At 40.9% G+C, this 19,838-nt stretch overlaps 1 protein-coding gene across 1 annotated transcript; it reads left to right on the forward strand.

The window, feature by feature from the left end:
- Positions 1-1,155: 1,155 nt before the first annotated feature.
- On the forward strand, positions 1,156-18,162 carry ciita (class II, major histocompatibility complex, transactivator; the record flags this gene model as incomplete). Its single annotated transcript, XM_083977706.1, has 22 exons — positions 1,156-2,353; positions 8,182-8,244; positions 8,543-8,584; positions 8,717-8,776; positions 9,893-9,997; positions 10,081-10,164; positions 10,729-10,776; positions 11,592-11,771; positions 12,622-12,672; positions 12,772-12,885; positions 12,970-13,029; positions 13,136-13,353; positions 13,525-14,873; positions 15,054-15,590; positions 16,228-16,407; positions 16,516-16,581; positions 16,690-16,770; positions 16,876-16,959; positions 17,127-17,210; positions 17,309-17,392; positions 17,573-17,656; positions 17,859-18,162. 22 exons carry the CDS (start codon positions 1,156-1,158, stop codon positions 17,932-17,934), a joined length of 4,848 nt encoding a protein of 1,615 aa, XP_083833832.1. The 3' UTR covers positions 17,935-18,162.
- Positions 18,163-19,838: the final 1,676 nt, after the last annotated feature.

The raw sequence follows: 19,838 nt of genomic DNA on the forward strand, positions 1-19,838 counted from the left end.
TGTCTGAAGGAGTTAATACATAGAGGCTACAAAATAGGTTTCTGACCCATCAAAAACTGAAATAATATTTCATCTTTATAAAGGCAGCTGTGTCTCCCCATTACTTCAGTGTCCATATTTGTCACTTGCAGGACGTGTGATGATACTAAGGCAGTGGTTCCCAACCTTTTTTGGTTTATGACCCATCACAAATTTCTGACGACCCCGTCAATCAAGATGCGCCAGCTCAGATATTTTTATATGCTTGAACTCGATTTATATTACAGAAAGTAAAAGCATAGAATACACTTAAGATTGTGTATGGCGTTTTTAATCATAATTTTAAAAAGAATAATAATTAGTTAAAATTGAAAGTTGAAAAACACTGTACTAAGGTATCGAGTTTCTTTATAAATCCAGGTCTTAACAGGAAGGCCTAAGCTTTTTCACCCAACCAGTTCTAATGCCCTAAATACTGTAGATACTTGGGTTGACTCATGCACCGCTCATAGAAACACAGGTTTGCACTTTAGCGTTTGAATAACAAATTAAAGACAAAACTTATAACGACACTTTGTTACTTGTCAACGATGTGGGTGTGTATTGGGTGTTTATGATCGCAAACAAGGAATAAGAAAATGTTAGATCCTGTCTCACCGAATTAAACTGAAAGTGTGGTTTTATAAGCGACATGAGAAAGTGTATTTCCTCTGCTGTGGTTTTCTGTTGCACAGAGACTGTGTGATAGTGGACTCAGTAATGTGTGTTTGTTTTCTGCGATCAAAAATTAGGTACCTTCCAACGAAATTAAGTGCGAATAAAAAGTTTGAAGATTGATTAAGTAAGTTTGGTAAGTTGTATAGTGACGAGAATGCAAAACTGAAAGACAGTCCATTTCCCTTTCTCCTAGTGTGAACATGAAACATTCTTTATAATTATGATATCACTGTTCACAGGAAGTAAAAGCCTCTCCCAGATTCATTCCCACACGCAAAAAAAGTGAAGAATTCTTCAGACGGACCGCCCATTAAACTGCACAAACACCTCCTTCTATTGATGTGAACGCCTCTTGAGTAAAACTATTGTGTCCCTTTAAAGTATCAACTCGATCACCCCTACAAGCAGCTGAATCCTTTGTCAGATGTCAATGTCCCGGGATCAGACATCGTTGTCACCATGACCCAGTTCGAAGAGGTTCTGGGGGGCGTGCGGCTGGTTCTGACCTGCGCCTGTCCTGCTGAGATCCAGGCTCTGCTGCAGGGTTTGGTGGAGGAGCGGATCGTCTCAGAAGCCTACAGCAAGAGCCTGAGTCTGCATCGGCTCATTGAGGGGATCACCGCCGCGTCTGTCCACGGCAATCCAGCTTGGGAAGCGAGACCTGGTCAGATCATTCCTCAAGGACCCATCACCCATCAGGGTCACCTCAACCGGGTGTGGAAATGTGGTTCATTAAATTCGAGGGGCTCTACTACCATCGCCTGTGATGATCAGTACAGTTTTAAATTCAGTGATGAAATCACAGAGTTGCTGACAAGTGCAGAATCAGTGCAGAAGCTAATAAGTGATAGTGAAAGAACTGATTGGGGGAATTTGGAGGGTGAAAGGGAGTGGTTAGAGAGAGTAGAGGAGGCGGCCAGGAGGATAGCCGTTCCTCTATGGCAGCACTGGGACAGAGGACAGAGGATGTTACTGCCTCTGGTTTCTTGTATAACAACTGACTGTGCAACAAGTGAAAGCACAGCACCATACCGTGAGGCACAATGCCCTGAACTAAATTTGGAAGAGGAAATGGAGCTCACAGTGGCTTGCAGGTCTCTGGGTTTGTACACTGACAAGTTGGAGTTGACGGACGTAGAGGCCACAGACACAGGCTTCGGTTTGGATACAAGAGTAGCCGCTGACTCCCTGAAAGGCCTCTGCCTCTCTGCGTTCGACAGCTTGGCGATGACTGGATTGATCGCGGATCGTTTCAATTACTGTGGAGCGGCAGCAGGAAATGTCTCACCTGTTGAGGCGTGCACAGCGACGGACACTAACAACAACATCACAGACACCTGCCTAGGGGGTCACCTCAGTGTCTGTTGTGTAGCTGACGGGACAGTTGACACTACTGATGACCTGATGCGTCTGACAGGTTACGTAGATGCTGGATTTAGAGATGTGGCAGATTTGTTGTCACCTTGCACTCCAACAGACACTAACACACATGATGACTCACTTTACTCACAAACTGATCATAGCATTACATTAGGTGTTCAAGACAACTTAGAAAATGTTTTCAGGACTGCTTATGGCACTGCAAGATGCAGCATCGATGGCTCATCAGACTTCCATGAGAGTAAAGAGGATGAGGAGAGAGTGGATCCACACTGGGGTAAGTTTACACCACATACATCACATATGTTATATATTGATACTTTCACTGTTGTCTGGTCTTCTATTTTCTCTTCGCAGGAAACTTGTGGGTTTACAGGAATACTGTCAAAACCTTCTTTTCATGTGCACCTGGGCATCACTTTTTTACTGCTCATAATTTCTAGGTGCTTTCCATTACAAATACCAAAACAAAAAGGAAGGCAACATCTCTTGTTAATAGGATAGGTTATGTCATTCAGCAAGTCAACACAGCCCTTATGTGGCTCCTTTTGTTGGCTAATGCCAAAACTGGGTTTGGCAGGTTGGGAGGGTTTGCTTTCAGTTTCATTTTAAATCTTTTAAAGACCGGATTGGGTTTAAAATTGTCCGAAAGCCACACGGTCTCTGTATAATTTATGTGGTCATTAGTAGGCACGATAAACCTCTGCTGTCGTTGCATACCACACATTTTTGGCAGAGGATGTCTGACCTAATGAATGGTTATCTCTCAATTAAAAGGGTGGAGCTAGAGCAACACGTCTGGGCTGCATCTGCAGTTAATCTGCCAGCATTTTTGCTAGGTCCAGTTTCGTGCGTGTGCATGCACATTCAGTGTTTCTAAAGGAAATAACTCTGCCGGTAAATAACCAGGATGGAGTGCCTGGTATTAAAGGCATGAGCCTGTCTGGTGAAATATTCAGCACTTAATAAGGGTTTTATCAGTTGTTGATTGATGAACAGGTAATACAGGTACTTTCCACTGCGTCACCAAAACTTACTGTAATTTCCTCCTCCATGCCAGTGGGTCACAGGTTTTTCATGTTGTTTTTCACACATTGTGGTGGCGAGGGCAGTTAGTGGCTTAGTAACTTAGCTGAGCAAAATGAGCTTCACTACTGTAACTCATAGTTCATTATAAAATAAACAGTAGCTGCAGTATTAACAACACAAGTTGTTTAATAAAACTAAAGATGATCATGTTCACGATGTAATTAAGGACCCAGTATCAAAGACAAATGCAGGAGGCTTCTGAAAAATAAACATGAATGTACTGTGCAGCCCGTGGCATGCACTTAGGAAGAGATCAGTGCTTTTCAAGTCTTGTCATTGTATCACAGAAATATACAACAAAATTTACAAGTGCTTCTCGTGTAAGGTGCTTATGAAAGAAAAACATACAAATAAATACTGCAGCAGCCGTTCACACACTCATGCAGACATCATGCACATGTTAATAAATAGTTTTAACAGAAAAAATTATACAAGAGTCAAAGTGCTATTCTTTTTGGTTAGTTTGCACATTGCCCATGAAGTAGGGATAGTTACACAGGTGAGTGTGTCATTGTCTATTTAGGGTGTGTATTGCTGTGCGGAAGAAACTGCTCTTTAGTTTGTTTGTCCAAGATTTATGTAATCACCTGAAGCGCTTTCCGGAAGGCAGGAGGGTAAACAGGTGGTTCCTTGGGCACGGTTAGATAGAAAGGAAAGACTTGATGGGAACACAGTTAAAGTTATCCTAATATGATGTCAGCTATTTGAGTTAGGTGAGAAAATGTGTTAATGCATTTGGCAGCTGCAGGTTGGTCCCTGGGGGTCTACAAGAGGTATGTTTCCTGTAACTGTATGGGAGGAATATATGGAAATATTAATGATCAATTAAGATTCTGATCATTTTAAAGGTCCCAGAGCCCAGGGGAGAGACAGACATGAGAGGAGAGGAGAGGATGATTTTTATAGAAAATTGGACTGATTGATGATCTGTTTCACTGAAGGTGCAGTGATGGATTTGTACAAACTGAATCAAAACTGTTGCTCATTCCAGAAACAGACCCCCGCCCACCTTATACCAAAACTCAGCTTGGCGTCTATAGGGCCAAAGTGAAAGTAAAAGAGTTTATTGTTGGGCGGCAGGTTTGTGCGCACCGAGAGATGCAGGTCGTTTGAGGACACACAGTCTATACCGCGGTTGATGTTGATGTGTTGATTCACTACAGTCGGGAATTAATCACGCAGGGAATATATAGCCCGAGGTCAGAGGACCGCAGCATCACCCAGTGAGGCCGCCCCAACAGGTAAATGTTATCCCGGCTCTGATGGAGCAGTTTGGGTACGTTTATCCAAAGTGCGCAGACTTGACTCTGACCACGCGTCGGGACTCTCCCATTTAACCGCACTTGTTTCAGGTATATGAGTCACTTTGTTGTCATTTTAAATTGTTTTGTTGAATTTTGTGCGATGTTAAAGTTTATGGTCCATATAACTTGCATTATTGGGCGAGGAGCATTAAAATGAAGTCTAAAGACGCATCCTGCATTCCTGCTTTTAAATTGTCTAAATTATGCCAATATCGAGATTTGTACATATCAGTTTTGATTGGGTTCTTTGTGTCCTTAAATCATAAGGCGGCTAAACTCCATTACGCACGTGTGAAACATGACTTCCATCAGGGTCTTGCCACAACATGGCCCCCCTTTTTCCAAAGTTGTTGTTAGGCAAAGTAGTGGAAACATGGTAGCCTAATGTAGGGGGTTACCAAGGAACTAAATGAAAGTTATACGATTTCCTTAAGTCACTACTGCTTTGGTCATCATGTGTGGAAACTGGAGAAACCAAGAAATTCCAGTCTTTGATAAGAAGATTTAATCATATTTAAGGATTTTCTTTATTTCCTTTTCCATCTTGTTCTTTAGCAGGGCATGTGTTATGGGGCTGCTTTTTTGCTGGTCAAGTGTGGTTGTGAGAGTATGAAGCATGGTGTGTATTTTGGTTGGTAAGTTCCTCATAGCCAGGCTGCTATTGTGTGTGTTGTCAAGCGTTAAACCAGCTATTTCTCATTAAGTAGATTAAAATAGCATTAACACCTGGTGAACAATCTTTCAGCATTACACAGCATGATGATACAGTGGGGACAGGAAACAAGTTTATGACATTTGAAATGTATTGTTTGAGCAAAAGTAGAGATCAACAATAGAGTTGAAAGTCCACAGTTGATGTCTGTGTCCTGGCTGTCGGACAGACTTCTGATGAGTTTATTTCGATGGTTACATGCAGCAAGTCACTTATCTATCATGACCTGCTGCTAATGTTACCTGATGATGCGATGCGATTCAATGTGATTCAATGTGATGTAATGTGACCTGCCTGCTATTGCCAAGAAAAGTATAGGAACTCTGTCCCTCTGTCTATTTTCAGGGTTGGATAGTAAAATCGTACTGCACATACAGTTATGCACTTACAAGACAAATATTTTACTTCTACATTTGAAGCAAAGCTCTTAATATGTGAATTAATGTTTTACTTGCAGACTATAAACTTCACAGCCAACTCCCACACTGCTGGCCAAGTTGTTATTGCTCAGTCGAAATGTGGCATGATGATGCTGTTATATAAAGATGAGGCAGAAGATACTGGTCTTATAATAGGTCCATGTTTTTAAATAGAGTAGAAAGAATACCTTTATTGTCATTGTATGAAACAACAAAATTGGAATGCAATCCTTATTGTGACCACAAAAGATCATTTATCTACCAAAATTATGTAAAAATGAATAATGAGTGAATATTTCAACAAGGTAACTTATAATAAGCAAACACGCAACCCACAAACATCTACCTTCTGTAATGTTAGTGGCATGGTTTTATTGCTGTGTTTCGTGCAATAATAGTCCTGCTATAAAAACTATAATAAACAAAGCAACAAATAAAATGGTACTGCCATAAAAAACTGTTCTGTAGTCTGTTCATTTTTGCTCTCAGAACATTTGCCTAAGACGTTCAAAGACAGAATGTCCTCTGTCCAGAGGGCGGTTGATTATATTCTAAAGTTCTAGAAATAAAGAAAGATGTGTTTTATTTTAAATATTTCCTGTGTTTACCGCAACTGCATTTTATTACAGTAAATAATAATAATAATAATAATAATAATAATAATAATAATAATAATAATAATAATAATAAGCAAAACGGTCACCTGTATTGCAGTAATATTTGATGGTGATTCATCTGGTGGAGGCTATAGTAGTGCTGTCATGTGGAGTAGTGGTCTGAGCTTGGTCGTCATGATAAAGTGTGATCGGTTGGATAGTAGAGAGTGTGCCATAAAGCTGACAGACAAACACTCGGTCTCACTCCGTCCCATCAGAGGAGTTTCTGCCGAACTGAGCAGCACTGAGTGGTTCACTCTCTCTGCATCTTGACATAAAACAACTAAAGATGGAGGGTTCTGAAGCACCTTTTCCAGGGTTAATTGGTGATGAGCCGATTATCTGGAAATCAGCTTGACAACCCAACTTTATTTAAATCAGGTCATCTTATTGCAAGATGGCAACTCATGAAAACAAGCAGACTTAAAACCAGTTTGCACCAGCACTTATGATTCCAAAGAGCATCAATCTGACGCTGTATCAAGATGCACTCGAAGTCAGTCTTCACACGTTGGTCTTCCTGTATCTGTGAAAACAGAGTTGCAGTTCCTGATGCTACAAGTGTGTGTGTATGTGTACTCAATATTCAGGGTCATGCTTTCTGAGCAGCGCAGTGAAAGGCGAGGAAAACGTCTGATCAAAAACATTCAGAGCAACAGGTGAAAGTGCTAACCTCACAGTCACAGTCACACTGCTGCCTATCTTATTCATTCATGAATAAACATCTCCATGACTTATTTTGGTTGGTCCTGATGTTATAAATATATATGTTAAGATAAATATATGATTGGCACTGTTTTTTGTAACTGCACAAAATTACAGACTGTGTTAAATATCATCTTTCTTTCTTTCTTTCTTTCTTTCTTTCTTTCTTTCTTTCTTTCCACACGTCACTGAACGGTAAAAGCAGTAGTTTTTCAACAGTTACTTCCTTCATCCTTACTTTCCTTCCTCAGAGCTTGTTCTCTGTGCTTCCTGGCCTGGTTGTCCAGAAGAAAGGAAAGTAAAGCTGGACTTAATGACTATTCTGGTACTTCTGCAAGGCACTGGGAGACCAACAAAATATGAGTCCTGGGTCTCGATACATAAAATCACTTACAGTGTAGTGAGTGAAATCTAAAAAAAATAAAAACTAATTTTGTTCTATTTTGGACTGTGATGGAAAGGAGTATGTGGCACTGTATTTAGGCACTGCATGTTTATTGTATTGGTGGAAAACAATTAATTAACAAAAAAAAATATTTTTCTTTGTAGGTTCATTTTGACTAGTTTCCTATAATTTGATCGACATGCAAGAAAGGTCCACTTGGTGCAGGATTTGAACCGGGGCTGTCTGCAGTGAGGACTGTAGCCTCAACACAAGGGGTGGCTGCTCTACCAATTGAGCTAAACATCGCTCCAACATGTTCACATGTTTTGTTGTTGATTGAGTCATCTCTAGACAAATGTGAAAAGTCAAGAGATGACTTGCCTTTAAAATGACAATATGGTACTGATTCATTTGGGAAAATCTCATGCTAATGTAAACACATTTTACCCAGCACACAACAAAGGCAGTACGTGGGACTGACACTTGTGATTCAGAGGATTGCATTTATTTATTGTATTTATATTCTCTGGTTACATCTACACAGAGAACAATGACAACAGTGTTGTGTTTTCAGTGAGATTTGATAACCAGGAAACTCTCAAACTTAGTGTGGGAACATGTGTGAAGCTTGATAACAACTATTTGTGGTAGCAGGAATGACACTGCTGAATCTGCACCTGAGTTTAGCTTGTGAAACAAACAGGATCAGTGCACTCAGGCATCAACTCAATATGAGGCAACATGTTACACCATGTTTTCATTCATCTGTTTTTTCATCTGTCAGTAGCTTCATTTTTTTTCATTATTCTTCTTCATTCTTTGTGTGTGTCATCAGGTGCCAAGATGCATGAAGTAGATCACGAACCGTTTACCACATTAGATCTCTCAGATCTACCAGGTTAGTATTGTTTGAATATGACTGACCTGTCTCTGCAGAGTAAATTTACATGAAGGAACACATGAAAAAAGGCCTGTGGAGAGATCTCATTTGGAAGCAGAATAGAGACTCAAATGATACTGATGCCAGTACAGTATAAAACCATTATAACAAACAAATACTGTATTTAAGAAAGCAGCATCTGAAAAATAATGCAGGTCCATAGGTTTGTTCAATTAGAATGGGTAATTAGCTGAATGAGTTATATGAAAACTGTAGCTAGTTTTTTGTCCAATAATGCTGATGATTTTTGTTTCAGATTTGGCTGAATACATGAAAGATGACTTCCTACCCACAATCGGTAAGTTGCAAACACACTTTTGGATTTTGACAGAGTTTCTCATTCAAATGATTAATGGCAAAATTCAAATATTAAAGAGGCAATGAAAAGGTGATCTATGGTCTGATTCCCTTCATGCTTTTCTTGACCTAGACACAGATGTGCTCTTTGGAGATGCATGGTTGAATCCTGGCGAGGAATCCAACAGCTTCAGTAAGAATCTCGCCGTTTTCATTTTACAATTATTGTTGAATCAATCAGCAGGCAACTAATGCAGAAAAAGAAAACATGTCCATAAATGGACTGGTTTAAAACTGTAGAAGAAGTTTAAATTTTCATCTGATATTTTCAAAAGGTGTTAAAGTTACTTTATTAGGAAAGTCTTGGATATGTTAGATTGAGCAAAGCTTTAATATCATTTCATGTCCTAAAACAAGAAATGCTTGCTGACGGTGTGTTTAGATGAGTGGGGTTAACAACAACGGGTTAACAACAACATGACTGTACGATTGGGATCCTGGTGAAATGTGATAGGACATGTTCAGCTGATTACGGGACCAGAGAGATGAGGAAGTATAATGAGACGGGGAAATACTTCTCCTGATTGAAGCCTCATTTTGACAACATATGTGTGATGTCATGGGCGTAGCGGACGCACGGGGTACACGGGGGACATGTCCCCCACACTTCAGGGTCATTCTATGTCAACTCAATTTTAGTTTAGATTTTGACTTTGTATATCATTTTTAAAGAGCTAAAGTCGGTTTCCTGGTGCTGTTCTGTTTGTTTGTGTGGTTCTTTAGCTGCTAAGGAGAGGTGCAATTGAATGCGAGAGGATGATAAATCACTCAATAGACCTTTGAACAATTTGTCCCCCTCACTTCTAAAATGATGGCTACGCCGCTGCGTGATGTAACAGTAAATATTCTTAAAAAATTAGGTATCACCATAGTATTTCACACCCCACGGTGATTTCTCTGTCTTTATAATTAGCCCAAAGCAATACAGTGATTTATTTGAAAAAAAAGGGACACTCGGTGGTTGAAGAGATCAAGGGGCAATGGTGTTCAAACCCTCCAAAAGAAAGACGACTGTCAACAGAAAGCTTTTGTTCTATTACATTTATAAACTAGACATGGCATGTTTCAGTGATCTAAATTTTACCCCATGTGCCACTTCCTTTTTTTTTGAATCTTTTAGACATTTACAGAAAAAGCTTCACTATCTTCTTTCTCAGTTCTGGAATGCACTAAAATAGCAACCATTTTTGGTTACTGTGTCTGCTGAGCGCTTCACTGACTTGTTTACTTCCTCTTTTATGCATTTCAGGTGATGTTGATGTGCCAAAAGAGCGGCCCTGCCCAGGCAGCTACCAGCAGAGTCCAGAGAACAAAGTGAAAGGCCGCTCAAACAGAAGGGGGGAAAGAAAGCGAGGTAGATTGCAAGTGCCAGCTGCTGCTCAATTTTGTGAAAACTGCCCTTTGTCATATACATAAAACCTTATTTTGGAATTGCAGCTACAACGACCCCCAGGTCTACCCGGTCACAGCGGTGCACTGATGAAAACACACCATCCAAACCAAAAAAGCGAAGAACTGCAGGTGACATACCCAGCATGTTTGTTTGCATTACTGGTTTTTGATGATTTATGACATTTTCCACATCCAGTTACGATATCTAGATTACCGTGAAATATAAAGCCTGCTCAATCTCCTGCTGGCCACCTGTCCATCAGATAGTTAGAGTTACAGCACTTCTCATTTTTATAGTCAGTTATATTGTTCAAGAACAGAGTCCAGGGCCATGTTTGATTAATTTAATAAATCAGCCCATGATGAAAGCCATGCTTTTTGTGGATGTTATTCATTTCTCTGTTGGGTCATAGCAAGATCATAACAGTGATCCTTCATGTGAGAACCTGTTGTTAGAAAGTCAAGAATATAGTTTAAATTACTATTGAGATACAAAATCATATAATAAGAATGGCTTCCAGGCCCAGTAGGAAAAATTGGAAAAAAAATGCTAATATGCTGATATGATTTGTGGTTTAAAAACAATTAAAAACCATAGCAAGCATAGCACAGGTGTGTGCCTGTCTTCATGTGATGTTTGCTAAAAGCCAATTAACACTGAAGAGCCTAATGTTCATACTACAACTTTTGCAGATAAACCACAAAGGGAAGAGGCAGAGGATGAGCCAGCTGTCACTCCAAGTACGTGTCCAACACACCTTGTGCAACTTGATGCAGCTCAGCAACAGACACTTAAAGGAGCATTTTGAAAAGAAAAAAAAAACTCATGTGCCTCAGAAAAGAAAATCTACTAATTCAAGTCACTGTCAAAAGGGGCCTAGGAGAAATAAATGAGAAAGGCTGTATCAATCTGGCTACAAACTGGACAAGTCGGCTGTGATATTAAATTAGTGTTTTGAAACATGAGGGTTTACTGCAGGTGCTATTATGCAGACAAGTGTAACAGCAGTGACTTCAGCGTGATGGGTGAAGGGGATGTTGGCTGGTCTTGCTTGACTTGTTTCCTTTCTGGCACTGGAAAGCAGATCAAGAAACAGGATGTTTGATTTTGAAGTCATCAGACAGAGTGGGCACATTGATCAGACAAAAGAAGAACTGTCATCACCACATCAAACTTCCTCCTTATTAATTTGGTACTTTTTTAGTACAGTTTGGTTGTGAGTTTTCAGACAAAGACAGACAGTCGTATTAGTATGGTGTTTGTGGTTGATTACCTTCCCAGACACGGCCAGCATAGCCTTTGTCTACTGTAAATAATTGAAAAGACCAACTGAGGGGGTTGAGATACTTTGCTTGGTAAAATTCAAACTCAAAAAGCCCACAAATTTGAAAGCTTCATTCAATACACAAAGTCTTTGACTTCAATATTGTTAGTTGTGAAACAAAAACTATGAACTTGTTTTCTTTGTGCAAACTCCCATCTTGATAAGGTCAAGGTTACCAAAACGAGGGTACAGTATGTTAACAACCTTATCTGTTGCATTGTTATTTGACAGGCAACGACACAGGATTGGAGCCAAATCCCGTGGAGGCAGTGGGCCCCACCACCACTCCCCCAAGAATTGTACACCTCCCTCACCCCATTCAAATTATCATCCCAGATCATCCAGGATATGTTCAGACTCTGAAGTTCTCTCCATCAGTTTTTGGTCTTCCAGTCCTGCTTCCATTATTAGGTAAATTAAGCACTGACAAACACTGGGTTCCCTCCTACTTATTCTTATTCAATCCAATACAAACACACAACACAACACAGAACACACACAAACAAGCTTCACAAACAAAACCTGTTTGTGAAGCTGAGATGTTTTGGTTATTCTTGTAGAGTGCCTCAGATAGAGTTGTGATTAGTAACCAGTACCACACACCTTTTAATATTAGCTTTGTCTCTATCAGAAGTTATGTAACTGGTGACATAACAAAACAACAACATGAATATCCCAACACCCTTTCCGGGAAAAGGGTTTGAAATTTTCTGACTCCTAGTGGTTGTAGTGAGATCATCATGTGAACTTCTTCCACGTTCCACTCATGTCTGTTTTCATCCTCCAATTTTGTGTTCAGAAAGTGTCCAGGAAGTGGCCATTTCAATTGATTGGACATGACTTTGATGGGCACACACCTGAGACAAAGTCTTACAACTGACACTGCATGTCTAAGCAAAAACCAGTTTACCAGAGGGTTGTGGCTTTTTGGACAAAGTAGAGCAACCAGGACTCTTCCTAGAGAGGGCCACCCAGTCAAACTGAATAACCAGGGGAAAAGGCCCTCAGTAAGAGAGGTGACCAAGAATCCAATGCTCACTGTGGTTGAGCTAGTGTAGCGATGCTAGAAACGCTCATTAGCATAAGACTGAAAATTGAATGGGTACGAACCCTTTTCATATCGCTCCTCTGCATAAGCACTCACTCTATGAAATCAACTGTACACACTGTGTGACTCTACTTCACACCTTTATGTCTATTTATTGCACATGTGGCAACAGTACACAGTACACTCTGTCTCTAACCCTTCTCTCTAATACAGTTCCTGCCACCTCACCCCCCTGCAAACGGCAAGTGCAACCACCATCCCCGGGTGAGTAATAAAAGTTCTACAAATGTAGGCTATATAAACCACAATTAGCTACTCTTGTTATGTTAACATGCCATCTTCTTTCTTCTCTTCTGTTTGTAGTTGACGGGGCAATAGCTCCAGTCCAAATGAGTTCATCACCAACAGGATCTCTGTCAGACACTGCTAGCAAAGCCATGCCTCCCCTTTGTACCTCACCTGTCTCTCCAAGTAATGGTGTGTACCTGTCAACTCCATGTGCATAAATTACCCACTAGAGTTACTGTCATGTTATAAATATCATGACTTCTTGCATTTCAGAGATGTCACCATGTAAAGAATCACCTCTTCCTCAGTCCCCCATTGTTCGCGATATTCCACGTAAGTTACCATATACTTAAAGTCTACTCTTCTAATTGTGTCTAAAAAGTTCTTTTTTGTATTTCGGGGAAGGCCAGCTTGATATTCAATTGTGTTTCTTTTTCAGAGGTTGTCCAGGACTACATTCAGGAAGTCAAATCCCACATGAGTCAAACTTGCCAGGATATGGAGGAGGGCCTTAAACTAAGCTCCCATTATGTAGATGTGCCAGTGAGCCGGAGAGAGATTCTTCGCTCTGGAAAAAATACAAACAAATGTCTTGACAAGGAGCTAATTATCATGGGAGATACAGATCGTCAAAGAAGCTTGTTGGGACGGAGTCAGGTAAGCATCACTGGATAGCTAACAGTTGGGTGAGAAAAAAAACTTGTCATCGAGTGATGAGGTTTTTTTCAACACACACAAAGTCAACACTGTGATGCTGAATATTTTCATCTCCCAGAAATTGCTGGCCTTAACTCACAAGTACCTTTATGTTGCTCTTCTTCCTCTCAGATCTTTGAAGGCTCAAATGGAGATAAATCCAAACGCTGCATATTGCTATTTGGTAATGCCGGCATGGGAAAAACCACCCTGATCAAAAAGCTGTGCCTTGACTGGTCCAAAGACTGCATCCCTCAGTTTGACTTTGTCTTCTTACTAGACGGCAAAGCACTCACTTTAACCAAGCCCACGTTCAGCCTTCAGACCCTCCTGTTAAACCTCTCCTCCTCTGCCCCCTCCTGCATGGACCCTGAAGCAGTGTACGCTCAAATCCTTGCAGCCCCTAAGCGTGTGCTCATTATTTTTGATGGGTTTGATGAGTTGCGGGACTACGAAAGTCTCCTACAGACTCAAGAAAAAGACTTGATAACAATGTTACAGAAAGACAGTAAAGCACAGACCTACACAGTACGACAGTTATACTCTGCCATCCTTCAGAGGGTCCTTCTTTCAGGATGCACCCTTCTGCTCGCTACACGGCCAAGAGGCACTGCCAGTCAGCTTATGCGGCGGGCAGACAGCTTTCTGGAGGTATGTGGCTTTACTCCAACAGACATAGAGGCATATTTGTCCCAGTACTTCACTGATCCTTCCCTCAGAGCATCTGCTTTGGACTGCTTAAAAAACTGCAGCTATCTCCATCTCCTCTGCTGGAACCCTGGACTATGTCGGTTGGTGTGCATGGTTCTGGAAGAGTCCAAAGGTGTGGAGGTCCTACCAAGAACTTTAACCGGGCTTTGCCATCAAGTGCTTCGTTTGAAAATGGACAAGGACAATAAGAGCACACACTCTCAGGCTGAAGATGCAACACAAATGTCTTTGCAAGCCGAGGAAGAAACACAGGCACAAACCTCAGATGGTACTCAAACAAGAAAAAACTCTCAGGCAAAGGGCAGAGCACAGGTTCGTGCTCGCTCTCGTAGCCAAAGATCAAGGAGGGAAAAAGAGCAGGGGAAAGAGGAAAATCAGGTTGATGGAGAGGATATGAAGAGTAGTGGGATGAATGAGGAAGAGAGAGAGTTGCTGACCCAATTGAGCTCTTTGGCTTGGGAGGGGGTCAAAGCCAACTCGTCCGTCCTTCCCACAGGACGAACCTTGTCTGCCAAACTTAAAGGTTTTGGCCTCAGAACAAGGCTCCTCCTCTCTCACACTCTGAGGACAAGACCGGTTGTGTCGGGTGGTGAAAAGGAGGAAGGAGGAGGACAGGACAAGGATGAAGTAGAAGGAAGAGAGATAGAAGACAGGAAGGAAGAAAAAAGGATGGATATGGAAAACTTTGACGCCAAAGATGAACACATTGTGTTGTGGGCCAACCCTTTCCTACAGAGTTACTTGGCAGGTTTCCATCTCTCTTTGTCAAGGTAAAAATCAACAGTTTATCAACTCAACTCAACTTTATTTTATCAGACAAAAAATAGTTTCTATTAGAATAACAGGGTCAATAAAATGTGGTTGACCGTTAAAGAGAACTCTGTCCTTTCTTAGATGTGTGTGTTGTAGATTGAATTTCCCTAACTCGCTCCCATTTTCTGTTTCCCTAGGACTTTATCAGACCGAAACTTCCTCCAGACCCTCCCATTCCAGTCCGGTCCGAAGGGACGTCGACGACCTCAACGAGAGGAGCTCGAGCTCACCCAGCGATTCGCAGCCGGCCTCCTTTTCCATGACAGAACAGAGCTGCAGAGTCTTCACTCAACCAAAGAGACATCCTTTAGAGATATGGTGGTCAACAAGCAGGCTTTAGTCACCAAACACCTTGAGGGTCTTTCTCACAGCGACCTGACTCCGGCCCAGGTCCTGGAGGCATGTCACTATGTTTGTGAAGCAAGTTTCACGCGTGGCAATGATAGCAGAGGCATTGCCAGTGTGCGATTGGACACTCACCTGGCAGAGAATCTTCCAGAAGTCTTGACATTTCATGGAGTCCCACTCAACCCGCCGGATGTGTTCACTGTGCAGAACGTTCTCGAAAGGGGTGGAAGGGAAGGCAGAAGTTTCTGCTTGGACCTGGAGGATTCTGGGATACGGGTCTCTGGACTGAGAGCACTGGTGGGGATCAACAGCATCAACACATACAGGTAATGGTATAGTTCACAAAACTTCTTGCTAACGTAAAGCTCCTCCCCCAACATGTAAATTGTCCAGTCAATCAGGGATGTACTAAAAGAACCGCTAGATTGCAGGAACAAGATCTAGTAGAGAATTAGAGACATGTGTAACACATTAGTAGGAAACTTACAGGAAGTGTGAAGCTACAAGTGCAAACACAACAAAATAAAAAGGGAAGTAATACAACAAACATGAATAAGATTGAAAATATAACCTCACTGGTTATTGCACCAAACAATCCCAATGAGGCACATCATATCCACATCCAGAATTTATGTGCATGACGTGCAGTAGACAAATTTCTTCTTGAAAAAGGCTAACATGGAGCCAAGAGGCCCAAGAGGCCCTATCACAGGGCAAGACGCTTACATATGCTAAATTTAGCAAGCTAGTTACATCTGATATAATCTGCCAGTGTTTTCCGCTTAGCCGACAATTGCAGGCAAAGGATTTAAAAGCCTGGGGTGAATTTGCCACAGTTACTACCAGAGTGCTGCTGAAGGAGCCTTACAAATGTTAATCTCATTTTAGCTGATTTGCTACATTATTAAATGTTGTTCACTCTTTTATCTATGCATGAAACTGAACTCTTGGCTGTCCCCCTAGGGCATGCATTGCTGATGTTATCACCCTGTGGGAGCAGCTAGAGCAGAGTGGTGAGGAGGAGCTCCTACAAGTGGCCGTGTCCAAGTTGAATATCCACCCTCTGAAAGCCACGCAGGTGTGTCATGTGGAGCACCTGGCAAAGCTGGTGAACATCCATATGCAAAAGAGGCTGTCGGACAGGTAATATGAGACACACACACATAAACGCACCTGCATTCATTTGTCCATGATACTTTGCAGCAGCGTGTGTCTAGCCATTGAAGTGTGCATTGTGTTAACTTGTTGCAGCCAGTCACATTCCATCCTGGCAGAGGGAGTACCAGCTGTCAAGGAGCTACACAAGCTGGAGTTTGAGTAAGCCATGGCTTTCAGATTGGTTGATTTGATGATGATTATGATGATAATGATGATGATGATGATGATGATAATGATGATGATAATGATGATGATGTGCCCTCATAGACTTGGTCCAGAGAAAGGTCTCCTGGGTCTTCCTCTACTATGGGAGCTCCTGCCAGGTCTACAGAATCTACAGCACTTAGAGTAAATATACACCTTCACTTCTCAGTGTATCTGTCTCTGTCTGTTTGTATTTGCTTCCAGTGACAGCTGCTCTCTCTATCTCTGTGTGTGTGTGTTTTCTCACAGTCTGGAGAACAGTAAGATAGGGGACAAAGGTGCAGAGAAACTGGCTGATGCTTTAGCTTCACTCTGTTCCCTGGAGATTCTCAAGTGAGTACAACTTCTCGACCCCGATCTCATCCTGTTTTTAATGTACTCCTTGGCTGTGGTGATATAAAAAGCATTATGTGTGAACTGACACTACAAAAAGAGTATTATTAAGCTTTTTATTCAGTAAGATTTCCACGTGTAAGTCTCTGCTCTCTTCTGGTTTCCAGTCTATCACAGAATTGTATCGGTGACCATGGGGTGAAGAAACTGACCACCATGCTGAGTGGCCTGCCCAAACTACACTGCTTGAGGTAAATAAAGTAGACATATGCCACATATGCCTACATAACCACGGTGACGCACACTGTAAATCCACAATTAAGTTTCACTTCCCTCCCATTTTTTCCAGCCTGTACAGTAATGTGATTTCTGATGAAGGGGCAGACAGTTTAGCAGCTGTCCTCCCACACATGGCCTCTCTCACTGAGCTTGAGTAAGTTTTTGTATCTCACTTTTTTTTACATTTAACCTAATGATCCATTGCTTAATGTTTAATGCTTATGCTAATATGTTTAAGTGCTACTGGATGTTTGGAAGGGTTTTAGTGGTGTGTACAGAGATCAGTAGCAGAAGAGACAGTTTAAATCTAAACCTGTTTTCCTCTGATTAACAGTGTGATGTATAACAAGCTGACAGATGTTGGAGCACAAAGCCTCGGAGCCAGTCTGAGAAATTGTAATAAGATCAAGACTTTAAGGTGAGAAAGCTGTGAGTTTGTAATCACTGCCTCTTTTTTTCAGTGAAGATGTTCAATTGCTCCACAACTAAAACACAAACTAAAGTATTGTTATCACATTTCTTCCCTCTCATGTCATTCCACTTAATAGTATAGTTTTATCTTTGTTGAAATATAACTTTTCTCATCTCATTTCACCTCATCTTATCTCATCTCATCCCAGGATGTGGAACCAGTGTATTCCATACGGAGTCTTTGAGCATCTTCAGCAGCAGGACAACCGCATCGTCTGGCATTAAACTAATACGAAACCTCTTCACCACACAACTGCAAACTGTTTTTATCATCAATTTCATGCACACATTTACACTACATAGCATCTTCTCTGGGACATGAATGTGTAAAAGACAACAAGGACAAACTTAGAAAAGAGAATGAAAATGATTTGCTGCTTTTTGCTCTTTTTAAGATTTCACTCAGTGCTGGATATAATGAATCCCTCAGCACCACACAGCACTGCACAAAGTGTAGGGGGTGGTGGTAATGCTAGAACAAACTTATAAAGCACATTTGCACTATCATTTTGTCAAGTATTTTTACATTTTTTATTGTAAATTGTGGGCTTTTTCTCTCTAAATGGTATACACCTCTATTTTTGTGTATAGTGAAAATAATGATGTATTTTTTTACATGCTCTCTGTGGGTGTTATTTTTCAATATACTCACAGTCATCTGACACTTTGGTATAAATAAAAAGTGTCATGTTCGTCACTAGTCACATGGCTTGTGTCTGTTCTTTTCACTGATCATTTCACTTGTTTATTAACTTCTTTTCACTTCCTTCTAAAGGATTTCTGTTCTCTATTTTGATAACAACTGACCTTTAACTCTTTAACACGTAGTTGATGATGACATTAATTAATTTCCTTTAAGCCATAGAGTTGACGTGAAACAGTTAGGACGGACTTAAGTTAATTTTAAATAAATTGTGTGAAAAACTTAACTGCACTGACATAATGCATATTTGATTATTACATATACTTTTTCTTATGGTGACCTCTGGTGTCTGTTGAGATTTATCTACAGTACAGTATTTAAATGAGTATTTAGAAATGAGTGTCAAGTGTGCTAATAAATGTTTGAAACAAATTGTATGATCCGTGGCTTTGAAAGCAGCATTAAATTTAGGCTTGGATACTACAATTTATTAATGAAGGATTCAATGTTTGGTGACTAAAAATGAGGTGCCAGTGCTTTGATCTTAGAGGGAGAACCTTCGCACTTCATCTTGAGGAACTGAATAGCAGACTGGTGTGTCTCAGGGGAGGAGACAGACGAGCAACAAGCAAGGAGACACAGGTGTTAAAGCTTAAAGAACAGCTTTAAAGTTTAAAGCTGTTTATTAGGTGCCCTAATAAACAGCTTTAAACTGACCTTGTGCTCCAGCGTCATCTCCTTGCTTGAATGAAGTGACCTTATTTGGCAATTCAGTCAGATTAAAATGGTCCATGTTTGTTTTCAAAATGAGGCTGCCTTTCAACAGCTTGAACAGTTCACTTTCGCTTTTCATCCACCATGTCATAGATGTAGGAATCCAGTCGACTCTTTCATGTTTCTTTTTTCACTTGGTTGTGTAAACCTCCTTTCTTGTCATCTTTTCTAATCAAAATATATTTGCAATAGGCCTACTGACTCAATATGCACAACTCAGAAAAGGAGAGGGGGTTTAACACAAACTTGGTTGGGCACACAGGTAGTTTATCAGGATGGACAAATAAATCCAAGAGGTGAGGCAAAACACTAGGTCAAGAAAGAAACTGGTCATATACACGATAAGGCTAAAGCTTGAATGTGCTGGAAGACCAGCAAGAGCAAAGAAACAAGAACTGGTAGAGAAGGAGGATGTAGATTAGACACAAGGGCAACACATTAGGGGCAGGGTTGTCAATCACAGGAGCAAGAAACCTAAAACAGGAAAGGTGAAGCTACAATGAGAGGGGAATGTTAGACATACCAAAATAAAACAGGCTAATAATATTATAAGTAGCCTAATAATATGTATATATATATATATTTTTTTTTTTTAAACACATCAACAGGATATAAAATACAACCTCTCTGGTCACTGTACATTTCATAGCTGTATCCAGGATTTCCTCATAGTTGCTGCATCATTTCAGGAGTCAGGGGTCATTCACAGACA

This window comes from Trachurus trachurus (assembly GCF_905171665.1).
Source record: "Trachurus trachurus genome assembly, chromosome: 8".
NCBI lineage: Eukaryota > Metazoa > Chordata > Actinopteri > Carangiformes > Carangidae > Trachurus > Trachurus trachurus.